At 47.1% G+C, this 24,256-nt stretch overlaps 1 protein-coding gene across 1 annotated transcript in view; it reads right to left on the bottom strand.

Annotated features, from left to right (window-relative positions):
* LOC126524360 (uncharacterized) overlaps positions 1 to 24,256 on the bottom strand; it is a 125,808-nt gene that overhangs the window by 40,667 nt on the left and 60,885 nt on the right. Inside the window, exons 10-11 of the mRNA XM_072286980.1 lie at positions 10,594 to 10,683; positions 3,233 to 3,378 (exon numbers count right to left, since the gene is read on the bottom strand). Coding sequence (XP_072143081.1) covers positions 3,233 to 3,378; positions 10,594 to 10,683 — 236 coding nt within the window. The remainder of the gene's footprint in view (positions 1 to 3,232; positions 3,379 to 10,593; positions 10,684 to 24,256) is intronic.

Genomic DNA, 24,256 nt, shown 5'->3' with positions numbered 1-24,256 from the left:
TGATGACTGTCCGAGTATGAAATACAATAAATACTATTACTATTTTTCTCTCAGATCGTAAAGTGTCTCATTTACATACTTTGCAAATTAGTTACGCTTTGCATTCTTTGTACAAATACATCATTGATTTCCTTTGCATGTCTTGATGAAGGAGAATACATAAATAGCTATATCTTATGAAAGACATGCTTGGGTCTTGAGGAAAAAAATTGTTATGTTTTTCTGTGTATGAAGGTACATATATTGTACACGACCCTGATGCACTACATATATATAGAAACATGTGTGTGTTATGCCACTCTGCATGCATTTCATAAGAAGCCAACAAACATAGGGGAAATTACTTGTGCATATTAAATGAAATAAAGAAACGATGTATTGATGGAAATGAAAATGGATTAAAAAACAACTTGCCCCAGGTGTGGAACAATCCCACAACCTTCGAATTTCACGTGCGATGCTTTACCAATTGAGCTACCGCGGTGCCGTTTCCCCACGCACTTTCTTGGTTATATATGTTTCCTTGTAGAACCCTGGGAGTGTTAGCTAGCGCCCCCACTCGCAGACCTGGGCGGCGCATGTGGAACATCCTTTCTACCGGAGGCGTCAAGAGTACGTGATCTTTTGTTGGGTGAAGGCAACCGGTCAATAAACCCACACCTGCTACCTGAAGTATTAAATGTTGCCGGATTCGAGAACCTCGTCGTGTAATAAACGAGAAGAGCGGGGTTAACCGAGGTGCCCTAGTTTTATTAACAATAATATAAGAAGCCAATAAAGAAAGACATCAAGGACAACATAGGCAGAATTACTTCTATATATTGACTGAATTAAAGAAGTGATAAATTAACGGCAATGAAAGTGGACGAAAAAACAACTTGCCGCAGGTGGATATGTGTGTAGGTGGCCTTGAAGGCATTACTTTCTCAATCGCCCTCGTATATCGCGAATCCAAAACACATAAACAGCTGCACTTGAAATTCGAATTAGGGACTATCGGAATCGTCCGTGAAACTTTTTTCTACCATATTTGTCCTCCGAATTGTTACGCTGCAGAAGTCACATACATGTATTTAACATATTTACAAGAGCGACAGCGATGCATAAAGAAGATGGCTGTCGAGAGCCATTCCACCTCTACACGTCAAATCGTCGTCTTCTGACTGGCGCCACTCTTGGTTGCACCGTAACATAACCCCCGCCTGCAAGGGCGCCGTCTCGGCACTAACAATCAGGGAGCTGAAGTCGGGGCAAAGTAAGGCTTCAGCTGAGGCACATGCACTACGTCCGTGCGGACACGTGAGTCCAGCGACGCAGTTTCGTAGTTCACATCGCCAAGCTGACGCCTTATCGTGTACGGCCCTGTGTAGCGCGGCAACAGATAGTGTCCTTAGGAGTACAACGGAGCCAGGAGAAATTTGAACGTCCCGATATCGGCTGTCGTACCAGATCTGCGCGGCCTTAGACTGAGTGAGCCAGGAGCCGGCAATTTGGCGTGTAGTTCGAGCCCACGTGAGGACGCCTTGAGCGTATTTAGTGGGAGTGTTTGTCGGGGGAGGAAGCCAGCGGTGTCGGCGCGGGACAAAATTATAGGCCAAGGTCACGAAGGGTAACATGCTGTCCCAATCAATGTGGTCGTCGGAAACTTACATAGACAGCATTTCTGTCAAAGTACAATTCAGCCACTCCAACAGCCCGTTTGTCTGCGGCTTGTAGGTGGTGGAAAGCTTGTGGTCGGCAGAACAAGAGCGAAATAGGTCTTCAACTACTCAGAAAAGAAGGTGCGGCCGCGATCTGTGAGGAGCTGCCGGGGTGCGTCGCGATCGAGGATGACGTCATGTAAAAGGAAACCTGGCCCCTCAGTTACACAGCTTGTGCACAAAGCTCGCGCGATTGCGTACCGGGTCGCCGAGTCAGTCGCGACAACGACCCACTTGTTGCCATATTTCGACGTCGGAAAAGGGCCGAGAAGATAGAGACTGGCGCGAAAGAATGGTTATGCTGCATGTCAGTGGGGCGAATGAGTCCAGCGGGCAGCACAGCAGGTTCATTGCGGCGCTGACAGAGCGCACAGGCTGCAACGTAGCGTTTTACAGAGCGGTACAGGCCTGGCCAGTAGAAGCGGCGTCGTATGCTGCCTTAAGTACGTGAAACGCTGAGGTGGCCTGCAGTAGGGGTGTCATGCAACTTCTTAAGAACTGATGTTCGGAGATGGCATGGTATAACAAGTAAAAATTCTGGTCCATTTGGGCGTAAGCTGCGATTGTAGATAACGTCACGGAGCATTACCATGCGCAGCGTGGGCTCTGGATGTCCAGAATTGAGATGATCAATGAAAACACGTAAGAAGTCATCATGCCATTGTTCAGCACAGATGTCGTGCAGATCAGAAATGGCCAGGACGGAAGAGTAGGTGTCATGTGCATCATATTTACGGTGGTCGACAGGATGATGGGAGAGGCAGTAACCAAGTGTATTCTACTTCGCAGTTGGTGTAAATTTTCGGCACTAGCGTAATATTGCTGCTACCAAAAATATACACCCGTAGCAAAGTAAAATACACTTCGTTAATGAAATATTAGCAGTGTTTGTTTATTTGAGCTCTGCGCCACCACGTGGCTGCATCAGGCAGGCCGCTACAGTTTGCGCCTCTGCACCAACGCCCTAACGCCCCGTCGCCTGCGTTTAGCTCAATACCGTACAAGCTAAACCTGTCTTGTTGCACATCCGCCTTTCATTCACTGAAGGAGATTTTTAAGAAAACTAAAAACTGTAAGAAAGGGTTTCTGAGCACTCACTGTTTCCCAAGCATTTTTTTCTAACAATTGCTGATAATGAAGGGAGTTCTCAAAAGCATCAATGTGCCCGAGCAGTCAGAATCCTGCTATGCTTGATAACTTGGTTGAAATACCTTTGTACTTTGCGAACGCTCATCCTAGAGATAGCAGTCTTTCCGAAATATTTGGAAACCATGTGGTTCTGGATGTGCCTCTCATTTTCCAACACGTAAGCTCTGTGGAATGTCATCTTAAAAACAAATTGCTCAAATACCACTTCAATCTTTATGAAATGCACACCCGTAGACAAAATCTGTTTGAGCGAAATCTCGAACTGACTTCTTTAATAAGCAAAATTAGCCTAGCACTCTCATTACTCCCATTATGCTTACGCGCCCAAACAATGTCGCAAGAGCATGAGGCGACGCTAATCAGCAGATGACAGATGCACTTACACTGGAGGAGTGAAGCGCTCCTCAGGCTCAGTCACTGGAGGCTTTGGTCTGGGCTTTCTAGAGTACAGCGTGGACATGAAAAGGGCCATGAACATCGCCAGAATTCCTATAGCGAGGTACGTGGCTACGCAGAACCAGAACCCCATCTGCGGCGATACGCACAGATAATCACGATATGCATTTTCATTCAGGTGCATGGCGCAGTACGTTGCTTGGAAAAGGTAAATCATATTTCACACTAAGCGCATGGATCTCCCCTAGGTTTCCAACACACAAAATTCTATTAGTAAGTGTCAGAATAGAATTCCGTGTACGACCATCTTTCGCCGCCTTGTCAATGTGGCATATTGCAAATAGGGACACCGTCTGGGAGCCGGCCGTTGAGAGAGAGACAGAATCAAGTGAGAATATTTACATTAGCATTCTGTCATCTCTATGTAGATGTAACTTTCATATATATGTTCTGTGCCTCAAATAAAAATTTGACTTGCTGGTCATGAATGTGTTGTTTTGCCTATTATTTCTCATGTCTGTCAATTCATGCTGGGCCCCGCAGTGTACAACATGCAAGTAGGAGAAATGACATTGAAATAGTACTGATTGTATGACAGGCGTGATACTAAAAGTTTTAATAATAACTATGCCGACAGCTCCCGACATTGATAACACCCCCAATCTTGACCTTTAATTTATTCACAACTAATAGAAAAGTGACCTTATAGCAGCGTAGGTGCAACACGTCGTCATTCAGTAATTTATTTCTCGTGTCTGGAAAATAATGTTGTACACTACATTAAACAGCATGCAACTAGAAAAAACGACACTGATGGCTGTCCTATTTTCTCTTCTGATGCTGAAACAAATGAATCGAATTGAATCAAAGTGGAATGTTCTTTGCAGCAATTGAGCAACGATGAGCCCTGAGTAGCTCAGTAAGAAAACCTAAGTGCTGCCACATTTTAGCCTCTGAGAAAAAGAGCATACGGAGAAATGGAAAAAAAAAATCGATGCACATGGCGTATCTCATGGTTGTAAATACGCGTAACCCAAACACTGTTCTTGATTATGCCAGTGCGAGAGGTGCGTCATAGCAATATATTGAAACGGGCAGAGATATAACGTTAAATAGGACCGTGTATACTATTAAGAAGGTATGGCCGGTACAACCAGTACGACGGAACATTTGCCTAGCCCCTTTACATCGTCTCATTTGTCCTGTTGGTGATCGTTTTCTTTGTCGCTCTCATGGTACCGACGCCAGTTAAATGGCGGCCGCTTGTTATGGCTTGAGACGACCAACGTGGACAAATCAGGTGACATGGACAATGGGGAAGCATTGGTTCGAGCTATTTGATAAGCGACCTGAGTGAGCTGTCGCACGACGCGGTACGGGTCAGAGTACCGGGAGAGAAGTTTTTTCGACAGGCCCACACCCCGTGCAAGAGTCCGTGCAAGGGTGACGAGGTTACTAGCAGAGAACAGCACGTCACGATGACGGTTGTGATAAAGGGACTTCTGTCTTGCCTGCGACTCTGAAAGGCGACAGTCAGTAATCTGGCGTGCCTTAGCTGTTGTCGCGATGGCGCCGCGAGTGTGCTCAGACGGGGACTCGAGAGCAGTTGGAAGGAGCGTGTCGAAAGGCAGTGTCGGGTGAGGTCGAAAGAGGAGACGGAACTGGGAGTTGAGAGCGGTGTCGTGACGTGACGAGTTGTACGCGAACGTCACAAATGGGAGGGCGGAGTCCCAGTCACGATCATCTGAGGAGACATACATAGAGAGCGTATCTGTAAGTGTTCAGTTCAGGCATTCAGCGAGGCCGTTCGTTTGAGGGTGGTATCCTGTCGTTAACTTGCGTTTTGTGGCGCAAGAGTGAAGCAGGTCGCCGATAATCCTAGGTAAGAAGTAGGGGCCCCGGCTGAGGAGCTGACAAGGAGCTCCATGGTGTAAGAAGGCGCCTATAGCAGGAAGCCTGCGACGTCGGTAGCGCGACTGGTCTGGACGGTTCGTGTGAGAGCCGTAGCAGATCGAATAATCCGTTGCAACTGCAATCCACTTATTTCCAGATCTGCAGGTAGGAAAAGAACCTATGAGGTCGAGGCCAGCACGATAAAACGGTTCGGCGGGTATATCAATTGGTTGCAGTGTTCCAGCCGCAAAGAGAGAGCAGGCTCCTTTACGACGTTGGGACGGTTCGCAAGCAGCGAAATAATGTCGCATCGTGCGGTAGAATCCAGGCCAGAAAAATTGTCGCCGGACACGGCCGTACGTCCTGAAAACACCCAGGTGGCCAGCAGTGGGTACATCATGGAGTTGCGCGAGCACAGTTGCCCGGAGACGAGAGGGAACGACTATCAGCAGTTCATGTATTTCTGGTCGCATATTTCGGCGGTATAAGATGCCGCGTACAATTAGGAATAAGCGAAGTGAAGGGTCTGATTGGTCAGGACGGAGGAAGCTGATAAGGTCGGGAAAGAATGTATCACATTCTCTTTCCTCGCCGATGTGGTGAAAGGTGGAGACTGAATATTCTAGCAGGTGTATCATGGGAGTGTGGAGCGTCGGCGGGGTACCCAGACGAGTATTCTGCATCCTGGTGGAGCCTACGCGACTGGCACGCCACTGTGGAGATGAATTCTTGAAAACGTAATGCCGAGCGACCTAGAGAACCCGCTTACTATTAAGTGTGGAGAGCCATCAGAAATCGTGAGGGCCCATGATGACAGCGAAAGGTCGTTTATAAGTACGGCCAGAATTTATTCATTGTCAATACGTGCGCTACGCACTCGCGCTCTGTAATGGAGTAATTTTGTTCAGCGCGTGAAAGCAGGCGACTTGCGTACGCAATAACTCTCTCGCGCTCGCTTTGACACTGAGCTAAAATAGAGCCAGCTGCATAGCCTCTAGCAACGGTAAGGACTTCTGTTGGGGCAGATGGGTCGAAGTGAGTGAGAACTGGCGGAGTAGTGAGCAGGCTGATAAGGGATTTAACGCAGAGGCTTGGCAAGGTTCCCATGAAAAGGGTGCGCCTTCCTTGAGAAGGTGAGTCAGAGGCAATGTACGCAAAATTTCCGAAAAATGGACAGAAATAAGAGCACAAGCCCACAAAGCTGCGGCCGTCCTTGCCACATGTCGGTACAGGAAGAGCTAGCACATCATGAACTTTTGCGGGATCAGGGCGGATGCCAGATGAGTCGACGAGATGATCGAGTATAGTGATTAGACGGTGACCAAAGTGGCACATCGAAGAATTCAATTGTAGCTAGTAGCAAGAAAGACTGAGAGAATAGACGAAAGGCTTTCAAGGTGTGTCATGAAGGTCGGCGAGAACACGATGACGTTGTCGAGGCAAAGAATACATATATACCACTTAAAGCTGTGCAAGCACGTGTCTGTCATGCGCTCGAAGGTAACGAGCATTGCAGAGTCCGAACAGCATGACTCGAAAAAGAAAAGGCCATCTGGCTTAACAAATGCGGACTTCGCACGGTCCTTTCCTTCGACGGCAATCTGCCAGTAATCGGAGCTCAGGTGTATTGATGAATAATACGTCGCACCATGTAGGCAATCCAACGCGTCGTCTATGCTTGGCTGTGAATAGATATCTCTTCGTTTTCTTGTTAAGATGTCGGTGGCCTACAGAAAATTTGCAGCTGTTGCTGTTTTTTAATAAGACAGCAGGAGAAGCCCACGGGCTCCACGATGGTTAAATAGTGTCCTTGGTAAGCATCTTACAATCTCCTGTTGTATCACTCTGCGCTTGTTGTATGACACGCGATAGCGCCATTGGTGAAGAGGTGATGCATCGCTGGTATATATGTGATGCTGCATAAGGGAGGTTTGACCCAAAGGTCGACCGTCAATGTGAAAAATAACGGAATAACATGCGAGCAGATGACGAAGAACGTTGGCTTGTGAGGGTGATAGGTCCAGGGCAATCACCTTGGTAATGTCGTTATACGCTGGAGCCTGCGGTGCGGAATGAGCATTGCGGGCGGTGGAAGCGTTGGTGGAGGACGAATGAGGCTATAGGGAAGAAAGTTGGCACTCGTGCGACGGCGGCAGTGTGGCGACAGAAATGCCTTTGGGTAGTACTGGAGGACAGAATCCGACATTCAGAAGCGGACTATCAGTTTTGTTAGCCAATATTGTCACAACAGCGTTAGGAAACGACATGTCGTGCGAAAGCAAGGCATTACCACAGCTGTGACGTTATAGTACCATCCGGTACACAGGGGTTGGGCCCAGCAGTGATACAGGTCAGTGTCTGCCCTGGTAGACGAACAAAGTCGGCAAAATAAAGCTGAATCTGCACTTTGTCAGGAAGGTCGGTAATATCACGCAAATCAAATTGGCTACAACCGCCGAGCAGTCTGTTATAGCTGAGTGAGCAATTAAGAAATCAAGGCCAAGGATTACCTCACGTGGGCAATGTACACGGAACTAAAGAGATGTGTGGCGACCACCGACGCTGACATGAGCGGCACACATTCCCAGTAGAGCGGAAGTTCCCCCATAAGCGACTCGTGCTACGCGGGACTCGGCAGGTGCGAGAATTTTCTTGAGCCGCTTCCGGTGATAAGCGCTCATGACTGAGATGTATGCGCCGGTGTCGAACAGGGCGGTTACAGGCAGGGCATCAACTTCCACTGCATCAACTTCCACGGCAAAGTAAGGAGCGAAAGGCGGATCGGGGGTCCAAAGCAGTGTTGCCTGCGGTTGCTGCATTCGTCTGTTTTCCGGGGTGCGGCGATGAAAAACGACGGGACAGAGTCGAGAGTGACCTAAGATCGTGCGGCTAGAGCATCTGGCGGAAGCAGAAGGATGGCGCTCACAGTATGTCGGCTCATGTAGAGCAGCAAATGGCTTGCGTTAGTTGTCGCTGTGGCGGCAGTAAAACGTTGAGCGTGAGAACGATGGGTGCCGATAAGGGCAATAGCGGAAATGTGGCCCACGCCGCTACAACGGAAGTGTATGGGCTGGTCGTCAGGTAGTCGCCATGGGGCAGGACATCGATAGCGTCGAAACGTCGGCGAATGTCGATGAATAGGGGCAGTAGATCTAACCGAAGGGCGGTTTATGGAGCACAAGGGTTGAATGCCTGCGTGTGCCAGTTATTCGCGGACAACTGCTGGATGAGCGAGATCGTCGATTGAATATCCTCGGAACGGCGTACGAAAGAAGATGACGCAGCCTCGATGACGGAAGGGATGAATAAGCCTCTTCGCAGGACGACGTGGCGGCGGTGTTGGGAAACCGAACGAACTGTCGGGCAGGGCGACGGCTCTTTGCCTCTTCAACACGCCTGCACTCACGGATAATTTCGTCAACCGCCGAGCAGTATTTAGAAACGAGCAAGTCAAATGCATCATCGGCGATGCCGTTCTCAATATGCCTCACTTTGTCAGCCTCGGGCATACAGGAATCGACGCGACGGCAAAAAGCTAGGACATCAAGGATTCACGCCGCGTACCGCTCTATAGATGTCTGAGCCCAGCAAGATAGGTATTTCACAGCGGCGCACTTACGACCAGCGAGCTTGCCAAAGAGGTCGCATAGTGTTTCCTTACGCGAGCCCCACCTGGTCAGCTCTTTTTCTTGTGTGGCATACCAGGTGAGTGCTGGTCCCTGGATATAGACGACAAGATTTGCGAGCATCATTGCAATTGTCGGGTCCCATCGGTTGTGTGCAGCGACGAGTTCGTATATGTCAAGCCATTCTTCGATGTCGACTTTGTCGCTGCCGTTACGAGAGAAGTTGCTGGGGTCGCGCGGATGGGTCAACACGACTGAAGGTGGCGGTGTCACGGATGCGGACGGCCCGAGTTTGCTGGGTGCTGACGCCGTGCTTAACCCAGCGGCCTGGTCGTCTGTCAACATGGCAGGACTGCCGACGACAAGCCCGTTGCGTGCAATACGTTGCGTGGAATACCCAGTTTCGTCGTGTGCAATACCCAGCACCTCCACCAAAAATGAAACGGGCAGAGGTATAAGGTTAAATGGGACCGTATTTACTCTGCAGAAGATATGGCCGGTACAACCAGTATGGTCGATCATTAGATTAGCCCCACTACGTTGTCTCTTTCGTCGTGTTGGCGATAGTCTTCTTTGTCGCTCTCGTGGAACCGTCACAACATCAAATGTCTCTGAGAAACAAATCATATGGAGAAACACTAAAGAAATTCGCCGCAGAGAGCATACCTGATGGCCGTAAATACAAGTAATGCAAACGCTGTTCCAGACCGTGCCAGTGATTGATATATTTTATAGAAACATATAAACTGCATACTTATCCGCCTGAAATGAAGTGTTGGGCATGAAAGAGATACATAAGCTCCATCCGAACACCTTTTCTCTCCGGCAGACAACTCCACATCAGTTGTCTTGTTTTCATATGATAAACCTGCAGTTGCCCATCAGTGGATTGTGTACTGTTTAAGTTCTATCGAGGTACATGGTTAGGAACATAACCTGGTCATGTGGGTGGAATAATGCTGGACGATAAAGATTTGTGGCTTAAACCTAGTGAAATTTAAAGGGTTCCACGTGTGTAAGCACTCGTTACTGCGCATACAAAACATAGCGTCAATCTTTTCCAGAATGCTGAATATGAGTGTTCCATTTTGGATTTTTTTTTAAATTATGAGTGTTCACTTCTTACACTCATGACACTAGTTCCTCTAATAGGGAGAATCACTGAAACAGAAGCTGAGTTTCCTGGAGAGAAGTAGTCACTTCGCTAAAGCAATTGCTGACGCTGACGAGTTGCTGTGTACTAGGTATAGCACCCATCCTGACAACCAGTGGATCTATCTATGATTCCCCTTTTTTCATTTGTTAGCGCAATTTCAACCAACCTTTGTTGCATTTCTTAGCGTTATTAAAATGGCAAGCCAAGCGTTAGGTGATACCTGAGTTTTGGCTTGACAGACCGCATCGTGTGCAGGTGCAGCACGTACGGCCCTTCCCATCGTCATCCAAGCAGGCCATATAGTGATCCACACCACCTGTTATTTTCAGTCGTTGAAAACCTCTAAGTCAGTGGGATATACGAATATAGTTGAAGGAAGTGGCTGCCTCGTCGTCACCATTTAAAACTTTACAATATTGTTAGCGCTAATCGACATCGCATCTCTGCACTTGCTTGCAGAGTTCTCAGAATCAATTCTGATATCTAAATATTCCAATTTATAATAGTGGCTTTGGCGACAGGGCCAGGATAAACACATGAGCTATGCCTAAAGTAAAGCTATGTCATGTTTTATATTTCAAACGGCACTTTTAGACAATCACAAAGTTTAGAGGTTTCGAATAACGGTGCAACGATTGTAAGGTAATGAAGTCACTCATGCACGACTACTTACGAAAGGGTGTACAACGCCATTGCAGACGACCACTAGAGACGAAGAGTACATGGTGTAAGCTGGAGGGCACCTCCCCAAGTCCTCTTTGATCTGCAGAGTGAATAGCACCTACGAGACATTCACAACAACAAGCCACCCAGAGAGCTACCTACCCTGCTTTGCTCTCTCCTTAGGACCGTCATGTGCAAAAAAAGAAAAAAAAGCAGAAAAAGAACAACTACTACTAAACGCAAATTTACAGTTGAAATATACAACTCAGAATCGTACTTCACGGATTATCCACTGTAAACAGCAATAGGAACCAATGTTGTGCGTTCCAGGCAAACAAAACATTTTCAGGTGCGATTGCTTTCAAAACATTAAGGCCATTTGACATTCCGAAGAATTAAATTAGTGATTGTAGCAAACCGTTTGCATACAGGTTTGTTTTGTATGCTCGGTTCACCTTAGTTTCAACCAAGGCTGTCACTGAAACTTGCAGTATGACTGAAGATGCTGTCTTTCAATAGACTACTTGGATTAATTACTTAGAATGACAGAGTTTCTAACACGTATTCTACAAAAGACACAAGGTCCCTCGGTAGTGGGACTTAACTGTAGACAGAAGTGAGTATATATCTCATTTCTAGGGCACATATGAAGTAGCTCATACTCAACGGGCCAGAACAGGATGTTAGGGAAGCTTGCACAACTCCGCAAACAACTTCGCAACTTCGCAAACAAGGCGAGAACAAACACGAGATCATGGCTCGCAGAGCACTTCAATAGAGTATGCAAAGCAAAACTAACGCTTATTTTTCTTCAACCATTTACTTCTTGCAATAGCAATCATACAGACATTCAATGCAGATTTCTGCAGTCGTCGGCGGCCGCCGTGAGGCGAAGTATGAATTGCAAGTGCGATAACAACGCGCCACGAACCAGTGTGCTATGAAAAGCGTGCGAAGGTGAGGCCAGAAGGATGGTGGCTTTATGCACGCCGTCCTTCAGTGCGCCAAATGTTCGATGTCATGTGGTTAAGCACATGCTAGGATGAGGGGGGGGGGGGGGGGGGGGGGCAAGTAAGCACGCGTCCTCTGTTTCATGACCGCAGAACCGCGGCTTGTCGGCGCCACTGTACCTGCTGAGGCCGTCCCCACCATCGAAAATTATTTTCGTGGTCGTGTCGCAACGCCAGTGCGAGCTGTTACGGCCCGGTTTGTGCTCGTTTTGTCGTTTCTTGTGGCACTCGCGCTGTATGTTTAATAGCGGCGCCACTGTTCTTCTCTTTCTCTTGCTGCTAGTGCCACTTTTGCGGAGTTCATGCTTTAGGTTTAAGATCAGCGCCCATGTATTGCTCTCTCTCGTTGCTCGAAGCGCTCGCGCTTTATATTTAATAGCAGCGGCCCTGATCTCCCTCTCCCTCTCTCTCGTTGCTCGTGGCGCAAGCTCTACATGTTTAAAAGCCGCAGCCGTGCACTCTCTCTCTATTTCTCTCTCTCTTTCGTTGTTCGTAGAGCTGGCGCTATGTGTTGAACAGCAGCGCCCGTGCATTGTCTCTCTATCTTGTTCGTTGCTCTTTGCGATCGCGCTATGTGTTTAAGAGCAACGCCCGTGCACTGTCTCTTTTTCTTTCGTTGCTCGTGTAGGTCGGGCTTATGTTTAACAGCAGTGCCTGTGTACTGTTTCTTTCATTGCTTGCGGCGGTCGCGCATACGTTAAAGAGCAGTGCCCGTGCAGTCTCTCTCTGTCTTTCATTGCACGTGGTGCTCGCGCTGTACGTTTAAGAACAGCGCCAGTGCACTATCTCTCTGTCTTTCGTTGCTCGTGGTGATCGCGCTATATGTTTAGGAACAGCGCTCATTCGCTATCTATCTGTCTTTCGTTGCTCGTGGCGCTCGCGCTATATAAGAGGGGTGCCCATGCTATATTTCTCTCTAATTGCTCTTGGCGCTCGTGCTATATGGTTAAGAACAGCGCCCGTGCACTGCCACGTTTCTTTCGTTGCTCGTGGAGCCCGCGCTTTATAAGAGCAGGGCCCCTGCTCTCTTTCGTTGATCGTAACGCTCGCCCTATATATTTAAGAACAGCGCCCCTGCTCTCTCTCTTTCGATGCCCGTGGCGCTCGCGCTATATGATTAAGAACAGCGCCCATGCAGTGTCTCTTTGTCTTTCGTTGCTCGTGGGGCTCGCGCTATATATTTAAGAACAGCACCCTTGCACTGTCTCTGTTTTTCGTTGTTCGTGGCGCTCACGCCATATGTTTAAGAACAGCGTCCGTGCACTGTTTGTTTTTCGTTGCTTGCGGCGCTCGCACTATATATGGGGAGCGCCGATGCTATCTCTCACTTTCATTGCTCTTGGCGCACGTGCTGTATGTTTAAGAACAGCGCCCGTGCACAGCCACGTTTCTTTCGTTGCTCGTGGACCCCGCGCTTTATAATAGCAGGGCCCCTGCTCTCTTTCGTTGATCGTAACGCTCGCCCTATATATATATGTTTAGGAACAGCGCCCCTGCTCTCTCTCTTCCTTTCGTTGCCCGTGGCGCTCGCGCTATATGCTTAAGAACAGCGCCCATGCAGTGTCTCTGTCTTTCGTTGCTCGTGGTGCTCGGGGTGCTCGCGCCATGTATTTAAGAACAGCGCCTTTGCACTGTCTCTCTGTCTTTCGTTGTTCGTGGCGCTCACGCCATATGTTTAAGAACAGCGCCCGTGCACTGTTTGTTTTTCATTGCTCGCGACGCTCGCACTATATATGGGGAGCGCCGATGCTATCTCTGACTTTCATTGCTCTTGGCGCACGTGCTATACGTTTAAGAACAGCGCCCGTGCACTGTCTTTTTGTCTTTAGTTGGTGGTGGCGCTCGCTCTATATAAGAGCAGGGCGCCTGCTTTCTTTCTTTGTTCGTGACACTCGCGCTATATGTTTAAGAACAGCGCCCCCTGCTCTCTCTCTATCTTTCGTTGCCCGTGGTGCTCGCGCTACACCTTTAAGAACAGCGCCCGTGCACTGTCTCCCTCTCTCTTTTGTTGCTCATGGCAGTCGCGCTATACGTTTAACAGTAGAGCCCATGCTCGGTCTCGCTGCCGCGTGGCGCTTGCCCTAGGTATTTAACAGCAATGTCCTTGGTCTGTCTCTCTCTCTCAGCGCTTTATTTTTGACAGCAGCATCTATGCTCTTTCTCCATTCGTTGCTTGTGGCACTCGCACTATATACTTAACAGAAGCGTGTTGATCTGAAGCTGGAACGTCGCGTCCTCAGGTCCTCTTTCGTGGGCGCATCCTTGACTTTCAGGCTTCGTAGGAATGGCGTCGTCTCATCGATATGCCGTCCAAATTGTCTTTTCGGCGCCTTCAATGGCGGCAGAGGATCTTCGTCAGTTCGACAAACAGCAACCGCACCTGCATCGGTTGCTGCTTTTAGTTTTCCGGATGTGGGCTAGCAGACCCGCCCCGGGCTGGGCCAGTCTACGGTCGGCGTTGCGGGGAAAGGTTGCGGCCTTGTGACGGAGAACGGAATGGTCATCGAGGGCTCCACTCAGTGGCAGTGAGGTAGTCGGCGATGTCACGTGGGCGTTCACCTTGCTGCGGGCGCGGTGCGTTGTCGGCGAATCCTTGCAGTCTCATCTCGTGGCAAGGACATGGGCGGTAAATGTGGCCGGCTTCTCCGCAGTGATAGCTATGCGGACGGTGCTTAGGGGTGCGCCAAACGTCAGTGTTCCTTAGAATGCTGCGTGTGGCGATCAGTTGGTGTGCTGGCGGCTTCGGTAGTGTACGTTGTTTGTGAAGGTCATCAGAAAGTTACTGGGGAACAGGCCCCACGTTGTAAGGGTGGACTCCAGGTTCTCGACCATGTCCCCGCGGCACCTTCCAAGGAGAATTACAGCTTATCAGCTTATCCTCAAAGGTCGAGTTGTGGAAGGCGGAGAACCTTTCGAAAGTCTCGAGCCTGGTTTCCTCATCCTCGGACGAAGCTCTACGGAAGCTATGTGGCTCCCTCAGCTAGTGCTGCTTTGTGATCGTTGACTTGGTAACGATCTTCCTGGACGCCTCAGGCAAACGTCCGTACTCCGGGGGCAGTCCGCGCGGCCTGCGGCTAGCTCACTCGTCCTTGAAGACATTGGTGTTATCTTCGTGGTTCGGGCTTGAGATCACGGCTTAGCGGGGGCGTTCGGTACAAGAAGGCACTAGCACCTCCGTCAAATGTCACGTAGTAGTGACGGTGAAGAATAAAGCGGCAGATGTGTGAGTGCCGAAACTAGCCTCTTATTGGGCCAACCTGTGCCCTCAAAAACAGGCTATATTAAAAAAAACTGCGGCGAACACAGTCGGCGATAGTCGAAAATCTGATCAGCAGGTCAAGCGCGTCGACCTTTATAGCTCGGTCGTGGATGGTTCCAGAGTAATCGCTGTTGCCCGCGTGTCTTTCGGAAAGTTCTACACCATTCGCGTCGCGCACACATGAAAATCAGATAACACAAGGTTCTGTGACTACAGACAGCGGATAGAACCATCGATGACATTCCAGAAACTCCGATACATACAAGCGCGTCCTGAGCTGAACGACAACATTTGTTGGACGATGAAACGGGCTCACCCCTTAAACACCTACAAGGGTCAGTATTATAGACTGAGAGTACAATTCCCACAAAAGACCCATGAGAGCTTCTTTCCCCAGCAATATGCACCCGGTGCACAATTTGGAACGACGAAAGGCAATGACCAAAGCTCTTCTGCAAGAGATAGAAGACGACAGAGAACATGCGGCGATTGTAGATGCTGCATGGGTCAGAGTAAAGAAAGCCTTCACTGCAGTAATAGTTGATGCCGATGGTCTCACTGGGATGCTATTTCAGTCATGGCCAAAGACACCACAGTCACGGAGCTAGTAGCGATAGCATTGGCTTTGAAGAATAATAACTGGACGCGAATTTACAGTGACGTTAAGACGGCCAGTCGACATTTTACCAAAGGCTTTGTAAGCAAAAGGGCTGCCCAGCTGATTGGTGAGATGAACAGCCAAGGGATAGAAATGCACTGGGTTCCTGCAGACATGGGGTCTGTCGTTCCATATTGGAAGAATTTAAACGAGATTGGCTAACACAGCAGCACGAGGACTTACTATGCGTGCACTACTCGACCAGGACCATAATAATATACAGGAGCAGAACAGGGAATAATTACTTACATATAATGAAATAACGAAGCATTACTACATGAACACAAGGGAATTCCCAGTGCCACACGCTAAGCACAATAGAGTTCAAGCGGTGACTCTGAGATTATTACATACAAGAACTTATGCGCGTCCAAGCTTTATTAACAAGCTAATCCAGAAAGATAGGTATTAATCGATTGCTAGATGTGTAATGGCATCATTACTCTACATCATATGATTTCGCACTGTCCTGTCTCTTTCACAGTATGTGACAAGGAAAGAGGCTGGTAGGAACAAGTACTTCACGGTGGAGTTCTTTTAGATCAAGTACAGGCCGTGTAGAAGGACCAGGCTACGGCGGTAAGGTTAAACCTTACTGTGCCGACGTGGGAGCCGTCTGCGTCAACCTGAGGGTTGATCTTCAGGACAGAATATATATGTATCTAAATCACAGCGTTTGGAAAGTTCCTCATTGTGCCCCTTAACACGACAATTTTTCTCATATGCTGATCCTGGAGCGCCCTCGAAAGACGCCAGCATTGAGCGAGCGGGCTCGTATTTACAAAGCTTACTAAACTTTTCTGCTGCGCACGTAAACGTCACTTGATTTGCTACACGGCAGGGAGCAACAGAATAGAGTTATAAAACAGCGCCAGCGACGCAGACAACGAAAGACACAACAGCTCGGTAGATGGACTCCCAGCTCCAGGTTATTCAACCACGGCGTCCGCATTTCGATGGGGGCGAACTGCGGAAACGCCTGTGTGCATACATGTGTACAATAAACAACCACAGGTTATCCAAATTTCTGTAGTACCCCGATACGGCGTGGCTCCTAATCAGATCGTGTTTTGGCTCGTGAAACCCAGTTTTTATTTTTATTTTTTAGCAGTTTATTCAAGAAAGGCGAAATATAAACGTTTCAAAAACGCCGCTTGGTTAAGATAATGTCAGCGGCGATTAGGAGGTGGGAAATCGTAGCAGACATTGGACTTCTCCCTGTGTTGGAGATATCGATGGTTTGCTAGCACAATAATTTTGAAGTTGACAAGTATTAAAAGCCTCTATGATTACTCGATAAGGCTGATTATATCTGCCACCGAGAATGACGGTCTTAGTATAACAAGGCCAACAACTGCGCTTTTCGCAATGATCTCCTAAGTGGGAATAAGGTGAACTGGTTAGAGTTTGCGTGTGTTCTGTTAACCTTGCATTGATGCATCTAGCTCTCTGACCAGTGTACGCCTTTCCACAAGATAAGGGCCGCAGGTAAACAACACCGTCTTTTCATGGCAAAAAAAAAAAAAATGCGCATTGACAATTACTCGCACCCCAACCTTCTGCGTTGGCTTAGTTCTAACAAGATTACAAAGCCTCGATAGCTTATCCGTTGAGGAAAACATGGTGTCAAGGTTGTATCTGTTAGTGATATTGTTCCGGTTATGCGAAAACTTGTGTATGTATAGCAGGATAATCGGCTTCTTTTAATGGCTGTGCTCTAGTACCCACTCTCCCATCTGTTTCAGCCATTTTACGAGATTGTTACAAGTCGTGGTGAAACAGCGCCAGGGGCAAGCCACCGCATATAACCTAGATGATTGCTCCTAGAAGCTTATTGTCATGCCATAGTCGCATGATTTGGAGAGTACAGATTGAAGGCATGAAAAAGCAATAGAATATTTTGCAACCTAGAAATGATTGTATGGAAACAATAGCAAAGGCTTAACATACCGTGGGTGGTAACGCCAACATAGATGTGTCGGAGTGAAATCCAAAGCAAATCTAGAAATACGAGGTGACTGTCATCAGATATTCTTTGCATTGTATAATTCAGTCCAAGACCTTCCTCTCAAAAAAAATTTCAGAATTCGTACTGGGATTTTGTTGTAAGCAGTTGTCTTAAACAAAACTAAATAGTCATCGACACAACGGAAAGACTTCTCAGCCAAAGTACACAAGTTCTTATTAGCCACTGTGTAAACTCTGCTTAAAACAATGTAATTGAGTACCGGTGCTACTTTAGATACAATGCAAATACCAGATTTTAGCGTATACAAAGCATCACCCGAACCAACGAACGCACTCTTGTAATAGAACGAAGGTAATTCCAGGAATTATTCGACAGACAGCAATCGCTTGTCCCGAAAAGCGAGCTCATCATTCCGTTCTGTGATGCAAACGTTCTACAAATCACATTTGTCAACTTCAAAGTGATTGCACAAGCCAACATTGGTTATTTCTAGCAAATGGAGAAGTCGAACATTTGCTACATTATAGCACCTTCTGATTTTGTTGTGCATATGAATTCCTGTTTACATTGCCCCTACTCAAGCCATCTTTCCCCTTTCTTTCTTTTCCACCATTGTTTTTTTGTTATCCTATACCATTTATATTTTCCTTCCACCAGGTCGCGTTCTTGAAAGGTGTATATTCCGCGTTTCTTGAATAAACTGCAGTTGAGTGTCAGCGCGCCATACTATTGTTTCTTTTCTCCGTCTGCGTCCCTGGCGCTGTTTTATAATTATCCTGCCACACCAACACTTCGAGCGGTCCCGACTTTGGCTGAACAAGAGAAGACACGCGAACCAAAAAAATGAGCCATTTCACAGTGTTAGAGCTATGCGCATGCCTAATCTCCGAGTTTCCCAGAAATGCGTAGTTTCGCGGCTTGCACTCATTGCTTCGCGCTTAATTTTTTATGACTTTTCTGGCAGCGAACACAAAATTACAATGCAACATGCTTGCGGGATGACGAGGGTCCGCTTCCCAACGCGGAAATGCAACCACCGGTAGAAGTCTCTTTTATGCAAATGGCCGTGCCGTCATCCTGGCGGGACAGGAGGTGAGAGCCGGCGTACAAATTTGCACTTTAAGGCGCTGGTGTCGAAGGCAGAAACTTGAGGTAGTCTTGCATGTCGGCGCTGCTGGGTGCATATGCGGGCCTCGCGCACAATTCGGGAGGTAATATATGGTGGAACGACATTCTGAACGACAACGAACGACAATGTTATGGGCATCATTAAGGAGCGTGCAGTAGAAGTCGGGGGTAACTCCGTTAGACAGGATGCCAATAAGCTATTGCAAGAGACGAAGGATCTGAATAAGAAACGCCAATGTATGAAAGCCTCTAACCCTAGAGCTAGAATAGAACTGGCAGAACTTTCCAAGTAAATCAACAAGCGTAAGATAGCTGACATAAGGTAGTATAATATGGATAGTATTGAGCATGCTCTTAGGAAAGGAGGAAGCCTAAAAGCAGTGAACAACAAACTAGGAATATACAAGAATCAGATGTATGTGCTAAGAGACAAAGTCGGTAATATCGTTGCTCATATGGATAAGATAGATCAAGTGGCTGAGCAGTTCTATAGAGATTTATACAGTACCAGTGGCACCCACGACGATAATTGAAGAGAGAATAGTCTAGAGGAATTTGACATCCCACAAGTACTGCCGGAAGAAGTAAAGAAAGCCTGGGGTGCTATGCAAAACAGGAAGGCAGCTGTGGAGGATAAGCTAACAACAGATTTGTTGAAGGATGGCGGGCAGATTGTTCTAAGAAAACTGGTCACCCTGTATACGCAATGCTTCATGACCTTGAGTGTACCGGAATCCTGGAAGAACGCTAACATAATCCTAATCCATAAGAAAGGTGTAGCAAGAAAGGCCAGACTTGAAAAATTATAAACCGATCAGCTTACTGTCCATTGCCTACAAAGTATTTACTAAGGTAATCGCAAATAGAATCAGGAACACCTTAGACTTCTGTCAACCAAAGGATCAGGCAGGATTCCGTAAAGGCTACTCAACAATAGACCATATTCACACTATCAATCATGTGATAGAGAAATGTGCGCAATATACCGAACCCTTATACATAGCTTTCATTGATTACGAAAAAGCGTTTGATTCAGTCGAAACCTCAGCAGGCATGGAGGCATGACGGAATCAGGGTGTGGACGAGCCGTCTGTAAATATACTGAAAGGTATCTATAGCGGCTCCACAGCAACTGTTGTCCTCCATAAAGAAAGCAACAAAATTCCAATAAAGAAAGGCGTCAGGCAGGGAGATACGATCTCTCCAATGCTATTCACAGCGTGTTTACATGAGGTATTTAGAGACCTGGATTGGGAAGAATTGGGGATAAGAGTTAACGGAGAATACCTTAGTAACTTCCAGTTCGCTGATGATATTGCCTTGCTTAGTAACTCAGCGGAGCAATTGCAATGCATGGTCACTGACGTAGAGAGGCAAAGCAGAAGGGTGAGTCTAAAAATTAATCTACAGAAAACTAAAGTAATGTTTAACAGTCTCGGAAGAGAACAGCAGTTTACTATAGGTAGCGAGGCACTGGAACTAGTAAGGGAATACATCTAATTAGGACAGGTAGTGACCGCGGATTCGGCTAATGAGATCGAAATAATCAGAAGAATAAGAATGAGCTGTGGTGCGTTTGGCAGGCATTCTCAGATCATGAACAGCAGGTTGCCATTATCCCTCAAGAGAAAAGTGTATAACAGCTGTGTCTTACCAGTACTCACGTACGGGGCAGAAACCTGGAGGCTTACGAAAAGGGTTCTACTTAAATTGAGGACGACGCAACGAGCTTTGGAAAAAAGAATGATGGGTGTAACCTTAAGGGATAAGAAAAGAGCAGATTGGGTGAGGGAACAAACGCGAGTTAATGACATCTTAGTTGAAATCAAGAAAAAGAAATGGGCATGGGCAGGACATGTAATGAGGAGGGAAGATAACCGATAGTCATTAACGGTTACGGACTGGATTCCAAGGGAAGGGACGCGTAGCTGGGGGACGGGAGAAAGTAAGGTGGGCGGATGAGATTAAGAAGTTTGCAGGGACAACATGGCCACAGTTAGTACATGACAGGTGTAGTCGGAGAAATATGCGAGAGGACTTTGCCCTGCAGTGGGCATAACTAGGCTGATGATGATGACGACGACGACGACGACGACGACGATGATGATGATGATGATGATGGTGCGGCTGAAAATATGGAAGCGAGCGTAGGTGGTTCGTCGCTTCAAAGCGCTGCCTTCCCGCGCACCTAGTGTCGAACGTCGCGTAATGCGAAGGGTCGAACACGCACTCCAACGGCGGGTTGTCCGAATGCGTTCCCTCGCCGAGGCCGGCGCTGTTGGAGTGAGATCTGTTCGTGTTTGGTTGTGCGTGCGTCACCAAGTGCTTGTTAATTTAATTTTTAGGCGAATACATGTTTCGTGCAATTTATACATCCCGCAAAACTGCGAACCGTACTTTGTGTAGAAGTCTCATACTTTGCTACTGCTATCAGTACTCGCCTTTCGGACAAAACAGTCATTTTTAGTGGCTTTTATACAGTGCTTTTTTTTTGCTTCAAAGCACCATGTTAATAGACCGTGTTGGGTTCTTATCGTTGTGCTGTACTGCTTTCAATAGCGATTCAAAGCATTTAGTGCACGAACAAAGGCTAAATGCACGGTGAGCGCGATCACTGTTTACTCCATCATCGAAAGGAATTCATACATTTGTTCTTTCTTTGTTCTTGCTATCTTTTTTTTCAATGGCAAGACTATGCATGCTGTTCAGAAAATTGTAACAAATGCGTTTCCGTTTTTATCAATCGTTTCATTACGCCTCACTTTACTAAATCAGCGAATTAACTAGGGTTCTTGTTGAATTCTAATGGGGTTCGCCCGTTCAGATCATGTAATCATTCGTTCACATTTACGCGTTTACTGCAACGTGGTTCTACTGTATTTGTGCTAGCATTTAAGTAGCAACACACCCAGGCATTCATTGCATAGCGAGGGCCTTGATGGTGGCAGGAGTGATACCTTCAAGTAGCATATGATGCATTATTGGCTAACTGCGCTACTTAAGGACATAGCTCAACGATCAAATCATGAAAGAATAAGGAGAGTATATGCTAGGCCGCGAACGTTGTCATTGGTGAACTAAAAAAACCCTAACAAACTAGCAAAGCAAACACATCTGCATAGCCTCACACAGTAGCACTTACGGTATTTGAGATATAACAAACAGGCGTTGAACGTTTTCGCCCGCTCTCATGACTTTGTCAACGATTGCGTCCTAAGAGTGGTATCTTCTAAACCTGACTTTCCTTGCACTGCAATTAGCATGTATGTTTATATCGAAAAGTTAGAGGCAGTGTGATTTGGTGACTATTTCATTTTGTACAATTTTACTAACGCGCCTGTGTCCTGAGCTATGCACGTCTGAAATTTCAGCTCAAGCACTCTCATTACGCATGCGAGGCCTCTTCCTAGTGTGACGCAGCTGTTGCGTATGGCGCTCGGTCCGCCAAGAATGTGGGGTGATAGGCGAAGGAGATTACTTTTCGTTCTCGGCTAACGTTTCCGTTCTTGGCCAGCGAAAAGTAAGAATGACTTTGCGGGCAACGTGAGACGAGCCCTGTTTCTTCGAGCAATTGCTAGTACAGTGGGTGACAAGACGCCGAGCCGCTTAAGCATTCTTATGCACTCAGGTGCAGCGATACTGCTCTGCCTGTTTTTTATAATAATGGAAGCTTTGTTTGCAGAATGATTGAAATTATGCCATCTCAAAACATAAATCGCCAGCGTCAGCTGCCATACAGCACATTATTAACCACTGAAACTTCCAGGCCGCCTTGCATATACGTAAAGAGAATTTACGATCCTGCATTGTCAGCGCTTATGAAATGCGGGTTAACGGCCCGTATTCTCTATGTCTCCTATTTAAAAGTAGAACGCATCGACCAGTTCTGATAAAAGAGCATGAAATTGTGTCAACGTAGTCAAATTCATATTTATTTAGTTACACACAGCTCTGATTCCGGCATAACTTCGGAAAATGTGGGAACAAAAGAACTAAAAAAAAACAAGTACTGAAGTACAGTGTAAATCAAAGGCCTACAAACAAAACATACATACATTTCAGAAATTTGCTTAAAATATGCCATTGCTTACACAGCATTAGGTTCGAGTGATATGAAATCTTACTCAACTTAGAATTATTACAATCGCCAAGAAATCAACGGTTCAAAAATGTTCGAAATGCTTGCCTGCCGTCGCGAGACAACATGAACTGCTCTCGCGTCGAGTCGACAACTCTGCGCAGCATTTCCGGGTCGATGCTTCTACAGGCGGTAACTCTTCTCATCTTCATGTCGTTGATATCGGTGGGCTCAACTGCGTAAACGCGATCTTTCACGTAGCCCCACAAAAAGAAGTCCAGTGGAGAGAGATCAGTGGATCTCGGCAGCCAAAATATTTCTCCTTCGCGTCCGATGTACTGTCGTGGAAAGTCACAGTTTAACCAGTTCTTTACAGTGGAGGAGAAATGTGGTGGGGCCCCGTCATGCTGGAACCAAACTTGCCGTAGTTCGTTGAAAGGGAGACTGGAGGCAAATTTATCGACACCAGCGGGAATTTCATGCTCATAATTCTTTCCATTAAAGTTGCCTTCGAAGAAATGAGGGCCAATGATTCTGTGCCCAAGTATGCCGCACCATACGTTTAGACCCCAGCAAATTTGCTGGTTGTGTTGCCGCAGCCAGCGAGGATTCCTTTGCGACAAATAGTGAGCATTCTGAATGTTCACTGTGCCATTTCTGCAAAATTGAGCCTCATCAGTCCAAATCACTCTTTCTACGAAATCCTTGGTCAATCTTTATTAGGGCCCAATTACAAAAGTCTGCCTCACTTAGGTCATGATGAAAACTCACATGGTATGGATGAAATTCGGGCTTTTTTAAAACGTTGTGCACTGTTCCCACGCTTTTGCGGCTTTGTTTAAAATCTCTCTGTTGCTTACCTTTGGCATTGCATGCAGGCAGGCAAGGACACCAATTTCAAAGTCCTCATCAATGATGCTCTTCTTGGGCTGTCCTTTTTGGTAAATTGAGCCTGTTGTGTGAAAACGTCTGAAAATGTTAACAAATGTTCCTTTGGTAGGAACTGGCCGATCCGGCTGGTGAGACGCGTACAGACTCATTGCTGATAAGGCATTGCCGTTCACCTTCGCCATCGATAGCACTACATCAATTTTTTCTGCAGTAGAATAATACCTCGACCCAGACGAAGTAGCCATTTTTCAACGCACTTCCCAGCGCAGGGCTGGCTTCTTCCAACGGCCCAGCTTAGTAGAGGCAATCAGTGGCAAAGGCACATCTCAGGGGTCCACTCGACGCACTTGCAAGGCGATGGCTGATCTGTTCGGCACTTTCGCAAAACCGCGAAGAATAAAACATAAATTGTCAGACACACCAATGAAGTGCACTACTCACGCCAGTTCGCAGTCGTCCTTCTATTTCACAGCAGTCTTTAGGCGTAGGCAATGCAGGGCACTCAAAACTCGCACTTCGGACAGGTACAGCGTCTGTAGAGCACCACTGGCGACTAAGGTGCTGCCCGGTAACTATCACCTTTGCTTCATGTTTATCGCTTGCACGAGTTTGAGCCTCCAAAACGGAAGAAAATAAATAAATAAAACCAAGGCCAGTATCGTAATCCCGCAGCTGATTGC

Source organism: Dermacentor andersoni, chromosome 3 (assembly GCF_023375885.2).
Source record: "Dermacentor andersoni chromosome 3, qqDerAnde1_hic_scaffold, whole genome shotgun sequence".
In the NCBI taxonomy this organism is placed as follows: domain Eukaryota; kingdom Metazoa; phylum Arthropoda; class Arachnida; order Ixodida; family Ixodidae; genus Dermacentor; species Dermacentor andersoni.
This window is presented reverse-complemented; position numbering and strand designations above follow the sequence as displayed.